We start from the raw sequence: 25,035 nt of genomic DNA on the forward strand, positions 1-25,035 counted from the left end.
ATATTTGATATTGTGCATGATTGATTATCCTTAAAAACGATGATTCAAAGGGTCTATTTTGGCCTTATTTTATGGCCGAAATTCGGATATGTTCCCAATCTCAAAAAGGATACTTTTTTCCCAAAATGTGGCAAAAAATTCCCAATTTCCAAAAAAAATAGATTTTTTTAAATATTTTTTTTTAGAAATTGTCTAATGCGTATTTTATCTCAATTTTTATTCAATTACATCTAACAAAGTATTACATGATTTTGTTCTTTAAATTTGAATGATTATAAAGAGTTATAGCAAATTTAGTATTTCCCTAATCAGTGGACTTTTCATTTGGAATAAAAAGGCTAATGAATTTATTTTCCCAATTTCATGAAAATGCCGATAAAATTCCCAATTCCAAAGCCATGGACTATCTTCTCAAAAAGTGGCAAAAAAACCTGATTTTGTCAACATTCTCTATATGCGCTTATATGAATTTTACCTCTTTGCCAACCAGTGGGCGGAGTCTAAACTTTGCAGGTGCGCGTGACGTCACTCGTCAACTGGTCTATACATTCAGTTGAAACATCATAATATCTGTTTGCATGCTCTAATTTACAGCACCAGCAGGTTGAAAGAGTAGAGACTAAAGTGAAAGAGAAAGGGACTCAGTTCCATAAATTGGTAAGAATTGTAGAAATTGTATCAATGTGTTAAATGAAATATTTTTAACTCATTATTTGTAAGGTTTTTGATGCTGCGTTTTGTGCAGGGATCATATTATTTTCGGTTTTGTCGGTCCTAGACCGATTAGCGTCATGAAAGACTGATTGAAAATCCCAAACAGTGGGTCCGATTCTGTTTGCTATTAAAATTCCCATGTCATGAAATCGATTACACAGTGTACATGCTAACACACCCTTATGACATTCTTATCTCGATTAGGTGTGATAAACCATTCCCTGCAGTCTCTAAACCGGTCAGGACCGGTTTATTGCACGTCAGACCAAGAATAAAAAACTTGTGAACAGCGGATTAAAGCACATCCGAAAAGACGCGTCTGAATGCACGCGCTGTAACTAAACAAAACATGCCTATACATTTTCCACCAGCGTAATAATCCGGTAATATAATTATGAATGAAAGTCGCGGATCTGATCGACAGAACAGCCGAAAGTTTTTTTTTATAGGCGGAACTTCACATAAAATAGTACACAAGAAAAATAATATACATTGAATAAATCTTTAGTAAAGCCGTGTTAGAATCGAAATAATTCGTGTACTTTATACTTTGTTGTTGAATAACTCACGACCGGAAAATAAGATGCGTGGTTTCAAATGCTTCGCTCTCGTGATTAAATCCCTACGCATCTAAACTATCAGCCGTGGGTTATTTGACAACAAATTATTTCTTAAATATTTGGTTTGTTGTTGTCAGTAGCCAACCTACGCACAGACATTTGTTTGGTTCAGTGCATGTTTGTAAGCTATTATCAAATCGACAACAATTTAAAACATCGGTATAGACTTACACAGACTAATAATATTGACAACGATGAAAAAAGTCTGATAAAACAGCACACGAAACAACAATGAAATACCAAATGATAAAACCAGTTGAGAAAACTCGTTCCGTTTAAAAAAATGCCTACATTTATTAGATCTATACCACGTTCATGAATGGCAAAATCAATGGTATATATATATTAACGTAATTTGTCATGATTTCGGATATACATTTTCGGATACTTTTTCCCATTTATATCCGGACCGATTGATGTTGCGGGAAAATATGATCCCTGGTTTTGTGTATTTTGTAATTGTTATACCAGAATCTTATATGAGTAGTTGAGTCATATAAAAAACACATTTAAGGCCACTAGAACAAAACTATTGTTTAGTATTTTATTGTTTTATATATTTCAGATCCTGATTTATACTGTGGGATTAACTGCTATTTGAATTTTCGTCTGCATGTATTTCATTATTGACTGAAAAGCATTCCTACATTAATAACAGAAGTGAACTGTGAACTATCTTATTGATGATGTTGTCTTGTTTTTTGGGATACATCCGGGTTACAGTATAATGAACTATTTTAACAGAATTATACTTTAACTACTTTAGCATGTAAAACTTCATACACTAGAGTATCCAAATTGGCAACAGGTTTTTTGTTTTTTGTTGTGAAACATTGGCCTATGGTTGAAAAGTTTTATCGCACATACATGTATTGTGTTTGAATTTATCTGCGTTTCAGTGTTAATTTAACTTCTAAGGTTGATAAACTTTTGGAACTAGCTTTAATTCTTTCATATTTTACAAGAAATATACTTGAACGATTTGAACAAAAAGGTTTTAACTTTATAAACAGTAACAAAATGGCTACAGGTTCATTGTCTTCGGTTCCAAAACGTTTGCGTATGGTTGAATACTTTTCTTGCACATGTTGTTTAGAGCAGAATCTTACGGAATCTGCAGACATTTATTGTGAAAAATGTTTAAGGTTTTATTGTAAAAAATGTGTTATCCTGCATAGTCAGTTGTTTACAAAACATATGACATGTGGAAGGGAGGATATTAAGAAATGGCCAGTTTCTAAGACGGTGGAAGATTTTCTCAGGAAGTGTGAGGTGCATGAGGATGAAACACTGACACAGTTTTGCCATGACCACCGTCAGCTGTGCTGCTCTGCATGTGTTGGAACAATTCACAGGTATCTCACAAATTTATATTCATTCAGTTATTCATAATTAACAGCGCTTCCGCTAGCTTTTAAAAGTTGGAAGTCCCGACTTTCAAGCCTTACATTTTGGACGTCCCACTTTTATTTCATAATTTTAATAGACCCTACCGATTGGGATTTTGATGGATGCAAACATGTTCTTTAAATCTATAAATAAACATATTATATTGATAGATCTTTGCATGTTCCAACTCTATCCATTACCGGATAATCAAGTATTATTATAATTTATATTTTCAAAACCAAAATACTGCCAATATTGACAATGAATGTGTCAAAGAATTTCATAAACACAAACATCCGCCATTTTACACAAGTGGATATACAAATTGAATTGTGGGATGGGGGAATTCCCATTGAACATGCGTAAATCACGCGACGCGATTTGAGAGCATTGAGGACAGTAATTTTTTGACCTGCGACTCATGCGTCCTGGACTAACAAAAATCTCTGGGGATGCAAAGTTTTGAGTTATGTGCGTCCCAAAAATGCATAGTATTTTCTAAAAAAATAAATAAAGTTTAATACTTGGACTTGTTTTTCGATTCGGGGAATCATACTGTAGGGTAGATTTGCAGGTTATGGAGGACTTCCCAGGACTCAGATGAGAAAATTTGTAAAAAAATCACTGCCAGGACCGATCATATTAAGTTATAATGTCAAATCAACGACTGAATTTAAAACGTGACATATACACTTCATTCCGCATCGCGATATAAAATACATAGAGAGAAACACATTATTCCAACTCTTATTTTCATCAACATGTTATGTTAATGTTGAACGATCAACATTTCTTGGCTTTTCTGCTGTTGTGCAACATGATGGAATAGGTACGATTTACGGTAGATGTCGTAAAGCGAAAGTCGTGATAGTGAACTACGTACGGTTTGCGGTAAAGGAGTAAAGGCTTAAAGAAAGTAACATGGCTAAAAGTGTTCCGTTTTTTTCCGGAAGTGTCGGCTTTTTTTAAGCCCCGGAGGTCGATCTCTCAATTCATCCAGAATCAATGAGAAAGTGGGGGAGGTGTAGGCGTAGGTGATCCACTGGTCCGTGAATATTTCCAATCGAAACCGAGATCTAAATAATCTTTAAAAAGGTGCGTATCTGCATGTATAACACATGTGCGAACTGGAATCGATAGCCATGGCAACTAAAGGGGCCTGTTTAACAGATAAGTGATAATAAACTCCTTCACTTGCCACTGTACGTCCATTATGCAAATAGTGGAAGTCCCTTGGACGTCCAATAATCCGCATGTACTCTATTTACTATACACAGCACGTACAAATGTCAACAGTAAATCGGGTTATTCAGACCGTTATCTCCGCCTAAGAGGTACTGTTTTCAATGAAATTCTCAGCAAGTGGCCAATATTGATTTTTCCAGCTGTTAATAAAATTCTTCTTGGTAAGCGCATCAGCCAATCAGGGAATAAAAGTATAGCTGTATACAATAATATTACGAGGTTTTTATTCAGCAATAAATATAATAATATAATATAGTCCACGCTTTCCCCGATGAAGAATGACGTGATGTTGTACATGAAGTCTCATTTTCGCATGATTTCCATTTGTACACAAAATACACGAGAAATGTTTATTTGTTGCTAAAATTTTCTTAACTTTCCTTGAATAATAAAATCTGGAAATGATTTCGGATAAAACGTTTAACGCATTTAAAAATACTAAAATTGAATAATGTATTTTGTTATATCAATGGCCGTAACACATATTGCAATGAATAGTTAAATAATGTGTTTTGAGATTGCCTAACTATGCATATATATTGTTCTACATACATGAATGACCTGACAAGTTATATCACGATTCAGAATGAAGTGTACTCCGTAAAATATAAAGAATTTTTGTTTTTTGTCACAAAATTGAACATATGCTTATATAAGGCCTATTTTGTAAAAACTTTAAAAATCATCTCGTCCATAACCATTGGGCCTAGGGCTATTAAATTTGGTATGTAGAGACATCTAATAGTCCTCTACCAAATTTCTTCAAATTATGCCCCATGGGGTCAAATTTGACCCTGCCCCGGGGGGGGGGGTCACAAAATTGAACATATGCTTATATTGGGTCTATTTTGTGAAAACTTTACAAAACTCCTTGTCTATAACCATTTGGCCTAGGGCTACCAAATTTGGTATGTAGTGACATCTTATAGTCCTCAACCAAGTTTTGAATTATGCCCCGCGGGTCACAAAATTGAACATATGCTTATATAAGGCCTATTTTGTGAAAACTTTAACAATCATTCTGTCCATAACTGTATGGCATAGGGCTACCAAATTGGGTATGTAGTGACATGTAATAGTTCTCTTCTTAGTTTGTTCAAATTATGTCCCTGGGGTCAAATTTGAAACTGCCCCGGGGGTCACAAAATTGAATATATGCTTATAAAGGTCTTATTTTTTGAAAACTCTAAAAATCATCTTGTCCATAAACATTGGGACTAGAGCTACCAAATTTTGTATGTAGTTAAATCTTATAGTTCTCTACCAAGTTTGTTATAATTATACCCCTGGGGTCAAATTTGACCCTGCCCTGGGGATCACAAAATTGAACATAATTATGCTTATATAAGGCCTATTTTGTGAAAACTTCAAAAATCTTCTGTCGATAACCATCCGGCCAAGGGCTATCAAATTTGGCATGTAGTGACATCTAATAGTCCTCTTCCAAATTTGTTCAAATATTATCCCTTGCGTCAAATTTAAACCTGCCCCGGGGGTCTCAAAATTGAACAAATGCTTATATAATGCCTATTTTGTAAAAAAAAAATCCTTGTCCATAACCATTAGGCCTAGGACAACACAATTTGGTATGTAGTTACATTGTATAGTCCTTCACCTAGTTTGTTCAAATTATGCCCCAGGAGTCAAATTTGACCCAGCCCGGGGGGGGGGGGCCACAAAATCGATTATATGCTTATGTAGTGCCTATTTTGTGAAAACTTTAAAAATCATATTGTCCTTAATCATAAGGCATAGGGCTACCAAATTTGGTATGTAGTGACATCTAATAGTTCTCTACCAAGTTTGTTCAAATTCTGCCCCTTGGGTCAAATTTGACCCTGCCCGGGGGTCACAAAACTGAACATACACTTATATGGGGCCTATTTTGTGAAAACTTTAAAAACCTTTGTCCATAACCATTGGGCCTAGGGCTACCAAATTTGGTATGTAGTTACATCTAATAAACCTCTACCAAATTTGTTCAAATAATGCCTCTGGGGTCAACTTTGACCCTGCCCTGGGGGGTCACAAAATTGAATAAACGCTTATAAAGTTCCTATTTTGTAAAATCTTTAAAACTCTTCTTGTCGAAAACCATTCAGACTATGGCTACCAAATTTGGTATGCAGTAACATCTTATAGTCCTCTACCAAGTTTGTTTCAATTATGCCCTTTGGGTCAAATTTGACCCTGACCCGCGGGTCACAAAATTGAACATTATGTACGCTTATATCTTGCTTATTTTGTGAAAACTTTTAAAATATTCTTGTCCTTAACTCTAGGACCTAGGGCTACCATATTTTGTATGTACATGTATTGAAATATAGTAGTCCTCTACAAAGTTTGCTCAAATTATGCCCCTGGGGTTAAAATTGACCAAACCCAGGGGGTCACAAAAGCAGTGTTCTGCAGTGGATGCGCCCTTGCGTCATTGGCGTTAAAATAAAAGATTTGTCCCCACCATTTTTAGCATAGGTGCAAGCTTTTAGCTTCTTCCAAGAATATTGCTGACACCGTTTTTAGTGAATTTTTCTAAGACCGTTTTACGTGAAAAAACCTTCTAAGAAACTAAAACAAATTTTGTTCGTAAAACAATTCTGTTCTTGTTGATAGTGACCTCACACCTAATTTCTATTTCCTTTGTTTACTGTTTTGTGAGAGGTCAAATGTTTACATAACTGAATTCATAAGGCCATGGTTAAAGGATACGTAACATTTCATCGGTTAATTATAAATAGAAATTAAAACATATTCTCAGCAGGAAGTGGGGCATAAAACACTTTTTATTCTTTGAAAATGTGTAAAAAAATGGCGGAGTACGATGAATGTTTGAAGTTAAAATGATTTACTTTGAGCCAGAAATTAACGTTACGAGTAGAGCTAACGGTTTAAATGTGGCATCGGATTTAATGGATTCACGCGAATTCAGGACAAGTGTTGTTTCTGTAAAATATTAAATGGAAAGCTGTTAATGTATCAAGTCTGAAAAGAAAATGGATGGTTGCATAATGGTATGCATGAAATAATGTAATTCTACGTATTTATTTTCATAGTTATGTCATTTGTAACCATTCACATTCGTCACTGTTTGGAATTCCCGTTTCTAAAAATAGAACATTTTGGTAACAAGGGGGGGGGGGCGACTCTAGATGTCAGCAATCGTTAAGGTTACAATATACTAAATAATCGAGTCATGAAGGATACTTAATAATCGAGTCATGAAGGGCTGTACTCTCTAAACAAATCATATTTTCCTCGAAGGCATGTTATACACTTTAGACTGTTGTTCTGGTTTTATCATTTGGAGATATGGATAGGGTAAGCATAGGTGTTCACTACTAAATCCCTGAAATAGGATAAAGTTGGAGATTAAAGTAAAAAATGGCACTGCAAAAGGTTACAATCCACTAGAAAACGGCCGAAAAAAAGGCGCAAAAACAGTCGAATTCGATTTGAGTCGAATTCTTTTTTAGTTTTAACATGACATATCTTTTTTATTGCTTAAATCGATTCAACTAAGAATGCCCGTCAAGAAAAGGTATGGTTATGGGGGTCTCTATGTGCAAAATGTTGTATTTATTTTCGCTCAAAGTTGTCGCTTTTACATCGAAACATATAAGGAAACTATTTAGTATATTTTGACCTAAACATTTACTTCAGCAGCAACTTCCCTGTATCTTGCAACTATGCTTTCAGCGCCATCGGCGCTCTCGTTCCGTATATGGGTCCGCGAGCGCACATGAATTAGTAATAAAAACTAATCAATTCAATTGGTAAGTCGGTAAAGTAATCGATCAAAACGAATTATTTCATTGGACGTGACGTCATATTGCAGCCAATGGTAAATTTACTTTAATAACACTTTATTGCATTTGTAAGTTGAGATTATAACAACCAATCAAAATGGCTGAAAGTGACTGGCCGAAGAAAACAAAATCCATTTTAGTTTTTGTCCTCCGGCAAGTAAAATTATAGAAAATATGACGATAATAATAACAACACCTCAACAGAGTCTTCCCAAGTCCCAACATTGTTTAGCAATGACAAAAAAAGTCTACCCCTGGCCCTAAACATACGTTCCTAGCAAATTGGCTTCAAAAATTGTCTTTGTCACTGTTTGACAACAACAAAATGGCATACACTTTGTTCATAAAGATCAATAAAAGCCTTTACTATCGGTAATTCTTATTATCGAACGAGTACTTTGACACGCAATGCTGAGTTCGCAATGCTGAGTTCAATTACCATAAATCTGTTGAAAGTTTTGTAAATATGTTGACTATTGTTTGACAGTTTAAAAAAGTTTTTAAAATATTCATGGTTGAATTAAAATGTTACGTCCTGTGGACTTGCTGTAAGAAGAAAACAAGCAAATTTAAGAGTGCAAGTAAAATATAATTAGTTTCTGAAAATTAAATTCTGCTACAAATATATTTCTCTGTCCCCATATTTTTCCTTTTTGGCTCCACTTTTTTAACCCTAAAGGGTCCTGTCCCCAACAGAAAAAAATTCACGGCAGAACACTGCAAAAGTGTACATGTGCTTAAATAGGGCCTATATTTAAGTATTTGCACATGCAGTGAATATTTTTTTCAGCCTTTTTTCAGCAGTGGAGCGATACAGGGCCATCATGGCCCTATTGTTTATACAGTTATCTTTATTTTTATAAGCCACAGTATTTAAACAATTTTTAATTACAGTGTTTTTATTTTTTGGCATGCACAGTAACACACTGCTTCCGCAGTGTCGCGTGGCGGTGTCCTGATAAGAACGGAAATTGTCTGCATTTACCGACTAGGCTTAAGTAATAAACGCCGCGGGTATTAGCCAATTCGGCGGAACGTAGAGCGTTTTAGCGAGTACAACTCGCCTTCCCCGCCGCAGAATGCTGGTTGGTTGAAAAACATGGCCACCACGGGGGCGGGGCATTTTTCCTTATATGGCTATAGTTAAATCTTGTTAACACTCTAGAGGTCACATTTATTTTCCAATCATCATGAAACTTGGTCAGAAGATTTGTCCCAATGATATCTTAGATGAGTTTGAAAATGGTTTTGGTTGCTTTAAAAACATGGCCACCAGGGACGGGGCATTTTTCCCAATATGGCTATAGTAAAACCTTGTTAACACTCTAGAGGCCACATTTATTGTCCAATCTTCATGAAATTTGGTCAGAAGATTGGTCTCAATGATTATGGTATCTTGGATGAGTTTGAAAATAATTATATTTGCTTGAAAAACATGGCTTCCAAGGGGCTGGGCGTTTTTCCTTATATGGTTTTAGTAAAATTTTGTTAACACTAGAGGTCACATTTACTGTCCGATCTTCATGAAACTTGGTCAGAAGATTCATCCCGATAATATCTTGGAAGAGTTAAAAAACTATGCCGGTTGGTTGAAAAACATGGCAGCCACGGGGCGGGACATTTTTCTATATATGGCTACATGTGTATAGTAAAACCTTGTTAACACTCAAGAGGCCACATTTATTTTCTGATCTTCATGAAACTTAAATTGGTAAGAAGATTTGTCCCAATAATATCTTGTTATCTCAGGTTAGGGACTTTGGGCCTTTCAGGCCCTCTTGTTCTTATTTCGTTTAGTGTAAAGTAAATAGCAAAATATTACTCATATATTCCCAAACTTAAAAAAAAATCATTGACTTTAGGTTAACTACTTGATGAAATTTCAATATCACATATAAATAAACAATAGGCCAATCTCTTGGATTCTCCTTTAAAACATGTAACACTGGCCTCTTTTTTGTTTGCCACGAATAGAGCATGTGATAACATAAGCATAATAATCACTATAGGTTAAATAAGATTCTTACACGGCCTGCGACTTGTTTTCTATAGACAAAGAAAGAAATCAACTTTGGGTTAATCTGCAATAAATTATGGGCGGAGCTTAATGTGTTGAAAATAGTTCCTTATAAATAAAGAAACTATTGCAGTAAAATGCACATGCTAAAACTGGCTCTAAAAATAAATGTAATAAATGTAGCATGTACATGTATATAAATGTAATGAAACAACAAATTGTATATTTGGTGAAGAGTGGCATAACCACGCCTGCAAAGAATGTTATTTGTTAAGAAACGTAATTAAGAAAACATTTATAGCATGGCGGCTTTTCAGTAGCATCAATAAACGTGACATCATTTAGTTTTTAGGATTGTTGTTCTCAATGAAAGTTACGTCATTTTCAAAATATTTATGAATGAAAATGACGTCACATGTTTGTACAATTCAATGATGTCACTAAATAGTTAACTTTGTACTAAGAAAGGCGGAGTATTGAAAAATATAGTTCATGACCAAAAGCTTGAACTAAATCAATCAGAATCGTGTTAGAACTTAGAATCGAAATAATATTTTTCTATGATGGTTTGTTGTCGAATAACCCACAGTAAAAGTATAGATGCATGTAATCAAATAACTCGTGCTTCGCACTCGTGATTTAATTTTTACGCATCTATACTCCTTACTGTGGGTTATTCAACAACAAAACCTGTTAAAAAAATATTATTTCTTAAACAAAACATATTGAGAGATAATAGACCAGGTGGCATGTCATAAGCCGCTAAACACAGGCTAGATTGTTTATACTGAGACTTTATTTAGAAATAGAGGGCCCTCTTCTAAGATGCGGGGTTATTTTGATTTGCATCTGTCCTTTGGTCTGTTTGTCGGTTGGTCTGTAGACCAATCGTTTCCACAGGATATCTAGAGAATGCTTTGACCTACTGGCATGCAAAATGCTTATGTTTACATCTAGGAAGATTAAGACTCTTCTTTTTCTACATGATATTTATGCCCCCCTTCGAAGAAGAGGGGGTATATTGCTTTGCACATGTCGGTCGGTCTGTCGGTCCTTCCACCAGGTGGTTTCCGGATGATAACTCAAGAACGCTTAGGCCTAGGATCATGAAACTTCATAGGTACATTGATCATGACTCGCAGATGACCCCTATTGATTTTGAGGTCACAAGGTCCAAGGTCACTGTGACCCGAAATAGTAAAATGGTTTCCGGATGATAATTCAAGAACGCTTACGCCTAGGATCATGAAACTTGATAGGTGGATTGATCATGACTCGCAGATGACCCCTATTGATTTTCAGGTCACTAGGTCAAAGGTAAAGGTCACAGTGACCCGAAATAGTAAAATGGTTTCCGGATGATAACTCAAATACGCTTATGCCTAGGATCATGAAACTTGATAGGTAGATTGACCATGACTCGCAGATGACCCCTATTGATTTTTAGGTCACTAGGTCAAAGGTCAAGGTCACGGTGACCCGAAATAGTAAAATGGTTTCCGGATGATAACTCAAGAACGCTTATACCTAGGATCATGAAACTTGATAGGTAGTTTGATCATGACTGGCAGATGACCCCTATTGATTTTCTGGTCACTAGGTCAAAGGTCAAGGTCACGGTGACCCGAAATAGTAAAATGGTTTCCGGATGATAACTCAAGAACGCTTATGCCTAGGATCATGAAACTTCATAGGTACATTGATCATGACTGGCAGATGACCCCTATTGTTTTCAGGTCACTAGGTCAAAGGTCAAGGTCACAGTGACAAAAAACATATTTACAAAATGGCTGTCACTACAACTGAGAGCCCATATGGGGGGCATGCATGTTTTACAAACAGCCCTTGTTTAATCAAGTAACAATAAAGAGAAATAAAAATGAATGGGATTCCTAATGTACATTTTAAACTTGGGGGTTTTAATAATGAAACAAACATTTGTATTATTATGCCCCCCTTCGAAGAAGAGGGGGTATATTGCTTTGCACATGTCGGTCGGTCGGTCTGTCGGTCCGTCCACCAGGTGGTTTCCGGATGATAACTCAAGAACGCTTGGGCCTAGGATCATGAAACTTCATAGGTACATTGATTATGACTCGCAGATGACCCTATTGATTATGAGGTTACTAGGTCAAGGTCACGGTGACCCGAAATAGTAAAATGGTTTCCGGATGATAACTCAAGAACGCTTAGGCCTAGGATCATGAAACTTGATAGGTAAATTGATCATGACTCGCAGATGACCCCTATTGATTTTCAAGTCACTAGGTCAAAGGTAAAGGTCACATTGACCCAAAATTGTAAAATGTTTTCCGAATGATAACTCAAGAACGCTTAGGCCTAGGATCATGAAACTTGATAGGTAGATTGATCATGACTCGCAGATGACCCCTATTGATTTTTAGGTCACAAGGTCAAAGGTCAAGGAAACGTTGACCCGAAATAGTAAAATGGTTTCCGAATGATAACTCAAGAACCCTTATGCCTAGGATCATGAAACTTGATAGGTAGATTGATCATGACTTGCAGATGACCCCTAGTGATTTTCAGGTCACTAGGTCAAAGGTCAAGGTCACAGTGACCCGAAATAGTTAAATGGTTTCCGAATGATAACTCAAGAACGCTTATGCCTAGGATCATAAAAATCTTCATAAGTACATTGATCATGACTTGCAGATGACCCCTATTGATTTTCAGGTCACTTGGTCAAAGGTCACGGTGACCCGAAATAGTAAAATGGTTTCCGGATGATAACTCAAGAACGCTTACGGCTAGGATCATGAAACTTCATAGGTACATTGATCATGACTGGCAGATGACCCCTATTGATTTTCAGGTCACTAGTTTATAATTTTATATTCATTCTTTATTATGCCCCCCTTCGAAGAAGAGGGGGTATATTGCTTTGCTCCTGTCGATCGGTGTGTCGGTCGGTCGGTCCGTCCACCAGGTGGTTGTCAGACGATAACTCAAGAAAGCTTAGGCCTAGGATCATGAAACTTCATAGGTACATTGATCATGACTCACGGATGACCCCTATTGATTTTGAGGTCACTAGGTCAAAGGTCAAGGTCACTGACCCGAAATAGTAAAATGGTTTCCGGATGATAATTCAAGAACGCTTATGCCTAGGATCATGAAACTTCATAGGTAGATTGATCATGACTAGCAGATGACCCCTATAAATTTTCAGGTCACTAGGTCAACGGTCAAGGTCACGGTGACCCGAAATAGTAAAACGGTTTTCGGATGATAATTCAAGAACCCTTATGCCTAGGATCATGAAACTTGATAGGTAGATTGATCATGACTAGCAAATGACCCCTATTGATTTTCAGGTCACTAGGTCAAAGGTCAAGGTCACGGCGACCCGAAATATTAAAATGGTTTCCGGATGATAACTCAAGAACGCTTATGCCTAGGATCATGAAACTTAATAGGTACATTGATCATGACTGGCAGATGACCCCTAGTGATTTTCAGGTCACTAGGTCAAAGGTCAAGGTCACAGTGACCCGAAATAGTAAAATGGTTTCCTGATGATAACTCAGGAAAGCTTATGGCTAGGATCATGAAACTTCATAGGTACATTGATCATGACTCGCAGATGACCCCTATTGATTTTCAGGTCACTAGGTCAAAGGTCAAGGTCACAGTGACAAAAAACATATTAACAAAATGGCTGTCACTACAACTTAGAGCCCATATGGGGGGCATGCATGTTTTACAAACAGCCCTTGTTTAAATGGATTATTTTGCTGAAAATTTGAAGATGTGTGCAATATTCATTGGAACTCCTATTTTTTCCTTTTGAACACTTTTTCCAAGTAAGGAGTCCCAGGACTCCTGTTTTAAAATCCTAGTGAGACCCCTGAAGAGGTCAATCTGTTTTGAGGTCAATAGGTCAAAGGTCACAGAAGCTTATAACATGAAATTATAAATGTTTAGAAGGCAGTTTTAGAACCTGTAATACACATATTAACAATCTTTGAAGTAGATTTTAAATTATGATAAAACTCTGTAGGACATTGGACATTGTACAGATATATTACAGTAGTGCCATCATTAAATGCATGCAATAATTACCGTAGATTTTAATACACTTAAGGCATGTGTTTGCAAAAATCAGTTCCAGTCAGTTTATTGAACAATATATTGATTTTCATCTCTGGCTTATTTAAAAATGTTGGGAATAGACTTTAATAATAAGTCATGCCTGTTTTTGTGTGGGGTGGGGGAGCATTAATGATCTTTTCTTGCATGTTTTAGTATGCATAGTGCGATCAACATTAACAATACTAACTTTAAAAACAATATAAGCAATTGGATTTTTTTTTCTTAGTACATGGATACCTCTACAACCCAATTTGTCTCACTATACCTGAATGTTGAACAATTATTTAAAAAAATATGGAGTTGCGTGAGTTTACCTGACAATCAATATGTTTCTGAAGATGTATCCTTCTATCAAAATCCTTTCGAGTTACGCTTCTCACAATTAACAAAATATATTTTTTTGCTTAAAGGGCCATAACTCTCCTTATGTAAGACAAAATTAAACGAAAATATCAAGGTGCGCTATTTCACATGGTGTGTAATATTTTTAGAATATTTCATCCCACTATCAGCTGTACTCTTTGAGTTTCTCACAACACAATTTAAAATTTGATTTCTTTGCTAAAAGGGGGTCATTACTCTGGGCATGTTGAAAAGAGACATATCAAAATATGCAGGTGTGCAAAATATAACAACACAATGGTTATAATTTATGGAAAGTTTCAGTAGACACATATTTTAAAATGTAAGTTTTGTATAAATTATGTTGAAAAAAAAACAGAACCAAAATATAGAGTTGCACAAACTCACATGCCTGTTTATTGTTCTCGTAAAGTTGCCGGAATAGGTGTTATATAAGTTATATGTAACAAAAAAGTCACGAAGATGGAAGAACAAAGGGAAAAGGGCAAATCTATATACCTCCAGTCCATATTAAGCCAAAGAAAAAAGCTTTCATTTATTTTCCTTGTTTGTTTTTATTTGACAATGTATACTTGCTTGAAGCATAACATAATATCACTGACTATTCCTTGGTATGTACATGTATTGATTGTTTAGTTCAGCCAGTGCAGTAAAGTGACTCCAATTAATGAGCTGACTAACACGCAGCCCACAGACCTACAGGGACTGTCAGTGAAGCTGGAAACTGTCCTGGGAGAAATCATAGGCCTTCAGATCAGTCAGGAGGCCAGCATTCAGTCAATGCAGAGAACATACAAGGAACATAGTGCAGTTATGATAGAGCAAATGCGTGGCAATTTAAATACTTATATAGATGAATGTGATAATAATTCTGTGGGAACATGTAGGAATGTTGTTTCTATCGTGAATGAATTCAATACTATTACTGCGAAGGAACTTAACGAGATGAAAGATGAAGTTATAAGCATTAAAGGGTCAGTTACAAGTTCTATTCATAAATGCACCAGTCTTCACAATGACTTGTCACATTTCCATGAAATTTTTGAGAAAATTGGAGATCATAAGGAGCTCTGCCTTATAGCCAGCATAAAATGTAAGCATATAATACAGCAGGCACTGACTCTGCTGGGAAGGTCAGGGAAGGTGTTTAATGTCCAGAGTAATACTGAGCACAATGTGAGAATACCAAGTGATTCATATGTAAAGACATGTTGTATCACAGGCATATGTGTTCTGACTGATGGGCAGGTTCTGGTCGCAGACTGGCAAAATGGTAAAGTCAAGCTGCTGAACCAGCAGTACCAGGTGGTAAGTTACTGGGATGTGACTGCTACTATATATGACATGTGTCTCATCACACCCAGTGAGGTTGCTGTGGCTGTGCATGAGAATGCTAGCAACACTCATGAGGTCCAGTTTATCAAAGTCACCCAAAGCCAGCTCATTCCAGGGAGGAAGCTTAAGTTACAACATGAATGTTATGGTATTGCCCATCACCAGGGTGAACTGTTTATCTGCTCTGGTACTGCTCTGTTCGAGTACATTCTGAATGGCAAACTAGTCTGCAGACTCTATGAAGACAGATCAGCTTATAATACAGGTAAGAATCCTAACATTCCTATTATGTACAGGGATTTTTCTATTCATTGTGGGAAAAGGAGTCTAGTCAAATTGTGTAATTTAAAATCCATACAGCGACAAATTTGGTAATTTTTATCGACTAAATGAACCGCATTGGGCTTTATTTTTTTAATCAACAAATATTGACCCATTAGGCCTTTATCTTGTTATTTTGAAAAAAAAATCATATAAATTATAGTTATATACTTTGTGAGATGATAATAAAATAAAATTCAGATGTAATGGCAGAAAACCCGCTGATGTATTATATGTGTTCTATAATTCATATGTGCTCTTTGAATGCTACAGTACATTGTAGCCAAAACAAGATTCAGAAATATTGATTTTTAAACATGAGTAATGAAGTATTTTGACTGTCACTACATGATATGTCTATAAATAGAAACTGAGTTCCTGGGAGAGAGACACTTTCTGACCTGGTCTTAATTTTGTGGTTGTTAAATGATCGTACATGTACAATATGTTTACTTGTTGATTGAACTGCAATTGTTTCAGTATGTGCAATTGTTTCCATCTGTGTAATTGTTTTGCTTCAATTCATATCTAACTCACCAGTCGCATTTTAACATGTCAAATGTTAACACAATAGCTCTGCTACTGAAGTTTATTGTCACGCTTAACTATTGAATCATTGAAATGTATGCATATATTTATGCCCCCCTTCGAAGAAGAGGGGTATATTGCTTTGCACATGTCTGTCTGTCGGTCGGTCTATCGGTCCGTCCACCAGGTGGTTTCCGGATGATAACTCAAGAACGCTTGGGCATAGGATTATGAAACTTCATAGGTACATTGATCATGACTCGTAGATGACCCCTATTGATTTTGAGGTCACTAGGTCAAAGGTAACGGTGATCCAAAATAGTAAAATGGTTTCCGGATGATAACTCAAGAACGCTTAGGCCTAGGATCATGAAACTTGATAGGTAAATTGATCATGACTTGCAGATGACCCTTCTTGATTTTCAGGTTACTAGGTCAAAGGTCAAGGTCACGGTGACCCGAAATAGTAAAATGGTTTCCGGATGATAACTCAAGAACGCTTAGGCCTAGGATCATGAAACTTCATAGGTAGATTGATCATGGCTCGCAGTTGATTCCTATTGATTTTGAGGTCACTAGGTCAAAGGTCAAGGTCATGGTGACCCGAAATAGTAAAATGGTTTCCGGATGATAACTCAAGAACGCTTATGCCTAGGATCATGAAACTTCATAGGTACATTGATCATGACTTGCAGATGACCCCAATTGATTTTGAGGTCACAAGGTCAAAGATCAAGTTCACAGTGACCAGAAATAGTAAAATGGTTTCCGGATGATAACTGAAGAACGCTTATTCCTAGGATCATGAAACTTGATAGGTAGATTGATCATGACTCGCAGATGACCCCGATTGATTTTCAGGTCACTAGGTCAAAGGTCAAGGTCACGGTGACCCGAAACAGTAAAATGGTTTCCGGATGATAACTCAAAAAAGCTTATGGCTAGGATCATGAAACTTCATAGGTACATTGATCATGACTGGCAGATGACCCCTATTGATTTTCAGGTCCCTAGGTCAAAGGTCAAGGTCACAGTGACAAAAAACATATTCACACAATGACTGTCACTACAACGGAGAACCCATATGGGGGGCATGCATGTTTCACAAACAGCCCTTGTTTAAAGATTTGTTTGATTTGTTTATTGAATTTTTGGCTGTTTTCAACCGTATAGAAGTCATATCACAATGGTATGTTAGCCTGCTCACTCTTTGCCTGGGTTAACAGGTTTACCAGTACAAAGTGCACATACTAATGTCAACATCTGGCAACTGAAGCATTTTACCGTTATTGATACCAAATCCAAGCACATTTTACTGCTTTTTCCATGGTTACAGATCCGTATGGTGTTTGCTTGGTGTCCCAGTCTAACTCTGAGAGGGAGAATGCACCAGACGGCCGCGACTTTGACAATGGTAACATGACTGTTCAAGGTTTGAATTACACTAAAAATTTGAAAAGTATGAACAAATACAAGCCTATTTTAATGCCCCTCCCCCCTTCGAAGAAGAGGGGGTATATTGCTTTGCACATGTCGGTCTGTCGGTTGGTCTGTCGGTCGGTTCGTCCACCAGGTGGTTTCCGGATGATAACTCGAGAACGCTTAGGCCTAGGATCATGAAACTTCATAGGTAAATTGATCATGACTCGATGACCCCTATTGATTTGAGGTCACTAGGTCAAAGGTCAAGGTAACAGTGACCCGAAATAGTAAAATGGTTTCCGGATGATAACTCAAGAACGCTTAGGCCTAGGATCAAGAAACTTGATAGGTAGATTGATCATGACTTGCAGATGATCCCTATTGATTTTCAGGTCACTAGGTCAAAAGTCAAGGTCACAGTGATCCGAAATAATAAAATGGTTTCCGGATGATAACTCAAGAACGCTTAGGCCTAGGATCATGAAACTTGATAGGTAGATTGATCATGACTCGCAGATGACCCCTATTGATTTTCAGGTCACTAGGTCAAAGATCAAGGTCACAGTGACCCGAAATAGTAAAATGGTTTCTGGATGATAACTCAAGAACGCTTATGTTTAGGATCATGAAACTTCGTAGGTAGATTGATAATGGCTGGCAGATGGACTCTATTGATTTCCAGGTCAATAGGTCAAAGGTCAAGGTCATGGTGATCCGAAATAGTAAAATGGTTTCCGGATGATTACTCAAGAATGCTTTTGCCTAGGATCATGAAACTACATAGGTACATTGATTATGACTCGCAGATGACCCCTATTGATTTTCAGGTCACTAGGTCAAAGGTCACGGTGACCCGAAATAGTAAAATGGTTTTCGGATGATAACTCCATAACGCTTAGGCCTAGGATCATAAAACTTGATAGGTAGATTGATCTTGACTTGCAGTTGACCCCTATTGATTTTCAGGTCACTATATCAAAGGTCAAGGTCACGGTGATCTGAAATAGTAAAATGGTTTCCGGATGATAACTCAAGAACGCTAATGGCTAGGATCATGAAACTTGATAGGTGCATTGATCATGACTTGCAGATGACCCCTATAGATTTTAGGTAGCTGAGTCTAAGGTCAAGGTCTTGGTGACCCGAAATAGTAAAATGGTTTCCGGATGATAACTCAAGAACGCTTATGCCTAGGATCATGAAACTTCATAGGTACGTTGATCATGACTCGCAGATGACCCCTATCAAATCTGAGGTCACCAGGTCAAAGGTCAAGTTCACGGTGACCCGAAATATTAAAATGGTTTCCGGATGGTAACTGAAGAAAGCTTATTCCTAGGATCATGAAACTTCATATGTAGATTGATCATGACTCGCAGATGACCCCTTTTGATTTTCAGGTCCCAAGGTCAAAGGTCAAGGTCACGGTGACCCGAAATAGTAAAATGGTTTCCGGATGATAACTCAAGAACGCTTATGGCTAGGATCATGAAACTCCATAGGTACATTGATCATGACTGGCAGATGACCCCTATTGATTTTCAGGTCACTAGGTTAAAGGTCAAGGTCACAGTGACAAAAACATATTCACACAATGGCTGTCAATACAACGGAGAGTCCATATGGGGGGCATGCATGTTTTACAAACAGCCCTTGTTTAGATGTGTAAAGGCCTCTTTATAGCAACATATGCGTAATACAATATCATTGCAGTATGTTTAATAAGATTATTTAACATTTACAGTACTTTAATATCTTGATGTTACTCTGTTTTGCAGTATACAAGTGTGCTGTGAGTCCCACAGGAGACAGGCTGTACATCATCAGCAGGTACCAGCACATGCTTCTCACCATGGCCAGGGATGGCACACTCCTGGCTACATTTACAGACCTAGCACTAGGTGGCCTACATGGTCTACATGTGACCCCTGCAGGCCAGGTGCTGTTCTGTGGAGGCTGGTCCCACTCTATACTCCAGGTGGGCTGGGAGGGAAAGAGTATGCTGGTCAATCTGGCTACAGTCGAGAGGTATGGAAGGAGGAAGCCATTGTCAGTCTGCTACAGCAGCACAACATCATCCATCATTGTGGGACAGTTGGGGAGAGACAACATCCTGGTGTTCAGGGTGGAATAGTGTGTACATGTATGTATAAGTTTTAATAAGTGATTAATATTTCAATGACAGTGTGTTGTTTAGCATAATAATAAGAACAGTGTAGTGCGTGATAATAAAATAGAACATTAAGTGTGTAGTAAAAGATACAAATGATTTATGTACACATAGTGTTATCTGCTTATAAAATGTGGGTTTTTTGTTTGAACATTAGATCTAATATTACTATGTTATGTTGTCATAACATTTGTGTTATTATGGTCTTAAAATTTAGTTCTTGTAAACTTGGCACGAAAAAAACAAAGCATTTCAACTGAAAATTTAAAATTTGTACATAGATGCACATGTACATAGCAACTGAGCCTTTTTGTAGACTTTCATTTCTATATACGCCATGCCATGTAAGAAATGTATATGGATGAATACTTTTTATAAAATATGAAATAGTTTTAGTAATCTTTGGAGGAATATATATTGATTATGCCCTCCTTCGAAGAAGAGGGGGTATATTGCTTTGCACATGTCGATCTGTCGGTCCGTCACCAGGTGGTTTCCGGATGATAACTCAAGAACGCTTGGGTCTAGGATCATGAAACTTCATTGGTACATTGATTTTGACTCGCAAATGAACCCTATTGACTTTGAGGTTACTAGGTCAAAGGTCAAGGTCACGGTGACCCAAAATAGTAAAATGGTTTCCGGATGATAACTCAAGAACGCTTAGGCCTAGGATCATGAAACTTAATAGGTAGATTGGTCATGACTCGCAGATGACCCTTATTAATTTTCAGGTCACTAGGTCAAAGGTCAAGGTCACAGTGACCCGAAATAGTAAAATGGTTTCCAGATGATAACTCAAGAACGCTTATGCCTAGGATCATGAAACTTCGTAGGTAGATTGATAATGGCTGACAGATGACCCCTATTGATTTTGAGGTCACTAGGTCAAAGGTCAAGGTCACGGTGACCCGAAATAGTAAGTGGTTTCCGGATGATAACTCAAGAAGGCTTATGCCTAGGATCATGAATATTCATAGGTGCATTGATCATGACTCGCAGATTACCCCTATTGATTTTCAGGTCACTAGGTCAAGGTCACGGTGACCCGGAATAGTAAAATGGTTTCCGGATGATAACTCAAGAACACTTATGCCTAGGATCATGAAACTTAATAGGTAGATTGATCATGACTCGCAGTTGACCCCTTTTGATTTTCAGGTCACTCTATTAAAGGTCAAGGTCATGGTGACCTGAAATAGTTAAATGGTTTCCGGATGATAACTCGAGAACGCTAATGGCTACGATCATGAAACTTCAAAGGTACATTGATCATGACTTGCAGATGACCCCTATTGATTTTGAGGTCACTAGGTCAAAGGTCAAGGTCATGGTGACCCGAAATAGTAAAATAATTTCCGGATGATAACTCAAGAACGCTTATGCCTAGGATCATGAAATGTCATAGGTACATTGATCATGACTCGCAGAAGACCCCTATCGATTTTGAGGTCACTAGGTCAAAGGTAAAGTTCATGGTGACCCGAAATAGTAAAATGGTTTCCGGATGATAACTAAAGATTGCTTATTCCTAGGATCATGAAACTTGACAGGTAGATTGATCATGACTGGCAGATGACCCCTATTGATTTTCAGGTCACAAGGTCAAAGGTCAAGGTCATGGTGACCTGAAATAGTAAAATGGTATCCGTATGATAACTCAAGAACGCTTATGGCTAGGATCATGAAACTTCATAGGTACATTGATCATGACTGGCAGATGACCTCTATTGATTTTCAGGTCACAAGGTCAAAGGTCAAGGTCACAGTGACAAAAAACATTAACACAATGGCTGTCACTACAACAGAGAGCCCATATGGGGGGCATGCATGTTTTACAAACAGCCCTTGTTTTTATGTCCCCCACTATAGTAGTGGGGGACATATTGTTTTTGCCCTGTCTGTTGGTTTGTTTGCGCCAACTTTAACATTTTGCAATAACTTTTGCTATATTGAAGATAGCAACTTCATATCTGGCATGCATGTGTATCTAATGAAGCTGCACATTTTGAGTGGTGAAAGGTCAAGGTCGTCCTTCAAGGTCAGAGGTCAAATATATGTGGCCAAAATCGCTCATTTTATGAATACTTTTGCAATATTGAAGATAGCAACTTGCTATTTGGCATGCATGTGTATCTCATGGAGCTGCACATTTTGAGTTGTGAAAGGTCAAGGTCATCCTTCAAGGTCAGAGGTCAAATATATGTGGCCCAAATCGCTTATTTTATAAATACTTTTGCAATATTGAAGATAGCAACTTGATGTTTGGCATGCATGTGCATCTCATGGAGCTGCACATTTCGAGTGGTGAAAGGTCAAGGTCATCCTTCAAGGTCAGAGGTCAAATATATGTGGCCCAAATCGCTTATTGTATGAATACTTTTGCAATATTGAAGATAGCAACTTGATATTTGGCATGCATGTCTATCTCATGGAGCTGCACATTTTGAGTGGTGAAAAGTCAAGGTCATCCTTTACAAGGTCAAGGTCATCCTTCAAGGTCAAACGTCATATAGGGGGACATTGTGTTTCACAAACACATCTTGTTTGAGTAATGTTTATAGAATGTTGACATGATGTGAGATTTATCAATTTCCCTTATTTTATGTGGTTTTACATTTGTAATTGATTTTAATTACACTTATATAAATGTGTGTGAATCCTTAATATATATACAGAAAATACATCAAGCTATTCTGCTGCTTCAGTCGCTGCTGAGTCGGGACAATGATGCTAAAGATGTGTTGGACAAGAATAAGCTGAATACACACAAGGTGAAATAGATGCTTTTATTGTCAGGCCTTTACTTGGCCACTTTGGGGAAAATGCAATTTTGGGATTTTGAATTTTGTTCGTGCAAAAAGTGACCAGGCCTTTTTCGCTCCATTTTGGGAAAACACCACACTGGAATTTTGGGAATTTCGGGTTGTGAAAAACTCCACTTTGGGAAGAAAACAAAAATCGCAAAACTGGCTCAATTGGGAAAAAATTCGCATGTAAATAGTGTTGCTTATATTTCAAAAAAGCTGTTAACTTGTAAATAACGACTATTTTGATAACATATTATTAAAAAATTTCAAAATATTATGAACATGTGTGATAAGTGCAGGTTTTGTATCCGATTTTGGTGGAAAGGCCTGGCCTTTTTTTTTGGTGAAAAAAATCGCGTGAAACGCCGGATTTCGGGGAATATAACGAAAGTCTTAAATAATTAATTTAACATATTTTTCTATTTTCTACTCAGGATCAGGGTAACTTAAATATTGAAAGGTTTAAAAAAATGTTTGGAATTGGGATATGTTGTTTTCCAATTGGGATAATATATAAAAACAACCAGATTTGCATTGGGAATGGGGCCAAATTTCAGAACCATGGCATAGGGCGGAAATGGCCTGAAGTCGATTGATATAGGGAAAAACTAATTAAATATAACTATTTCTAATACTTCATATTATAGAATAAAATCATATAATGATAGTTATTTACTTTTTTTATCAAAGTGAAATATATTTATCCCCACGTTTTTCGGAGAAAAAGTGAGGATATTGTATTGTTGTCCGTCAGTCCGTCCGTCCTGGCCACCTACTCCTCCTACAATATTAGCACTAGAACCTTGAAACTTGCATACATGGTAGCTATGAGCACATGTGCGACGGTGATAGTGGCAGAATTTTTATCTGACCCCTGGGTAAAAGTTATGGGGGTTAGGGCGGGGCCGGGTCAGAGATTTTCACTCATTTTTTTATGTTATTTTACATTAACTTCTTCATTTCTGCACCTATTTACTTCAAATTAATACTGAGCCTCTCTTATGACAATAAGGTCAATCTCAACTATGCATGGCCCCATTACCAACCCTGGGGCGCCCCAGCCACATAGGCCACGCCCACCCAAAATTGCCTTTTACTATAATTTCTTGATTTCTACACCGATTCTCTTCAAATTGAAACTGAACCTCTCTTATGACAATACGGTCAATCTCAGCAATGCATGGCCCCATTACCAACCGTAGGGCATCCCGCCCACATAGGCCACGCCCACCCAAAATTGACATTTACTATAATTTCTTCATTTTTACACGGATTCACTTCAAATTGATACTGAACCTCTCTTATGACAATACGGTTAATCTCAGCTATGCATCGCCCCATTACCAACGCTGGGGTGCCCCGCCCACTTAGGCCACGCCCACCCAAAATTGCCTTTTACTATAATTTCTTCATTTCTACACCGATTCACTTTCAATTCATACTGAACCTCTCTTATGACAATACAGTTAATCTCAACTATGCATGGCCCACCCTGGGGCGCCCTGCCCACATAGGTCACGCCCACCCAAAATTGCCTTTACTATAATTCCCTCATTTCTACACCGATTTACTTCAAATTCATACTGAACCTCTCTTATGACAATACAGTTTATCTCAACTATGCATGGTCCCATTGCCAACCCTGGGGCAACCCGCCCATATAGGCCACGCCCACCCAAAATTGCCTTTTACTATAATTTCTTCATTTCTACACCGATTTACTTCAAATTGATACTGAACATCTCTTATGAAAATGCGGTCAATCTCAACTATGTATGGCCCCTTTACCAACCCTGGGGCGCCCCGCCCATAATAGGCCACACCCACACAAAATTGTCTTTTACTATAATTGCTTCATTTCTACACCGATTCACTTCTAATGGATACTGAACTTTTCTTATGACAATACGGTCAATCTCAACTATGCATGGACCCATTACCAACCCTGGGGCGCTCCCTGGGTCAAACATGCGACGTGGGGATACGCGTCGGCCTCTGCCGCGCCATTTCTAGTTGAGATAATGTTAATCATAAGACATGTATTTAAAAGAATGCTTTGCGTATGGGTCCGTTCCAAAGGCCCGCTTGTGTATTTCTTATGTACCGTATTAAGAATGAAAAAAAGATGAGGTGGGAAAGGACAGTATAAATTCACACAAGGTAAAATATCCCCATTAAT

General features: G+C 37.4%; 1 protein-coding gene and 1 long non-coding RNA gene across 2 annotated transcripts in view; both read left to right on the forward strand.

The window, feature by feature from the left end:
- Nucleotides 1-481: 481 nt before the first annotated feature.
- Nucleotides 482-25,035, forward strand: part of LOC127833978 (uncharacterized) — a 36,145-nt gene continuing 11,591 nt past the window's right edge. Inside the window, exons 1-6 of the mRNA XM_052359504.1 lie at nt 482-657; nt 1,900-2,689; nt 14,912-15,870; nt 17,791-17,868; nt 19,655-20,019; nt 22,755-22,820. Coding sequence (XP_052215464.1) covers nt 2,355-2,689; nt 14,912-15,870; nt 17,791-17,868; nt 19,655-20,010 — 1,728 coding nt within the window. The 5' untranslated portion in view covers nt 482-657; nt 1,900-2,354 and the 3' untranslated portion in view covers nt 20,011-20,019; nt 22,755-22,820. The remainder of the gene's footprint in view (nt 658-1,899; nt 2,690-14,911; nt 15,871-17,790; nt 17,869-19,654; nt 20,020-22,754; nt 22,821-25,035) is intronic.
- Nucleotides 11,928-13,306, forward strand: LOC127833990 (uncharacterized). Its single transcript, XR_008027716.1, has 2 exons — nt 11,928-12,627; nt 13,275-13,306. It is a non-coding gene; the product is annotated as an uncharacterized LOC127833990 (long non-coding RNA).

Source organism: Dreissena polymorpha, chromosome 6, assembly GCF_020536995.1.
Source record: "Dreissena polymorpha isolate Duluth1 chromosome 6, UMN_Dpol_1.0, whole genome shotgun sequence".
In the NCBI taxonomy this organism is placed as follows: domain Eukaryota; kingdom Metazoa; phylum Mollusca; class Bivalvia; order Myida; family Dreissenidae; genus Dreissena; species Dreissena polymorpha.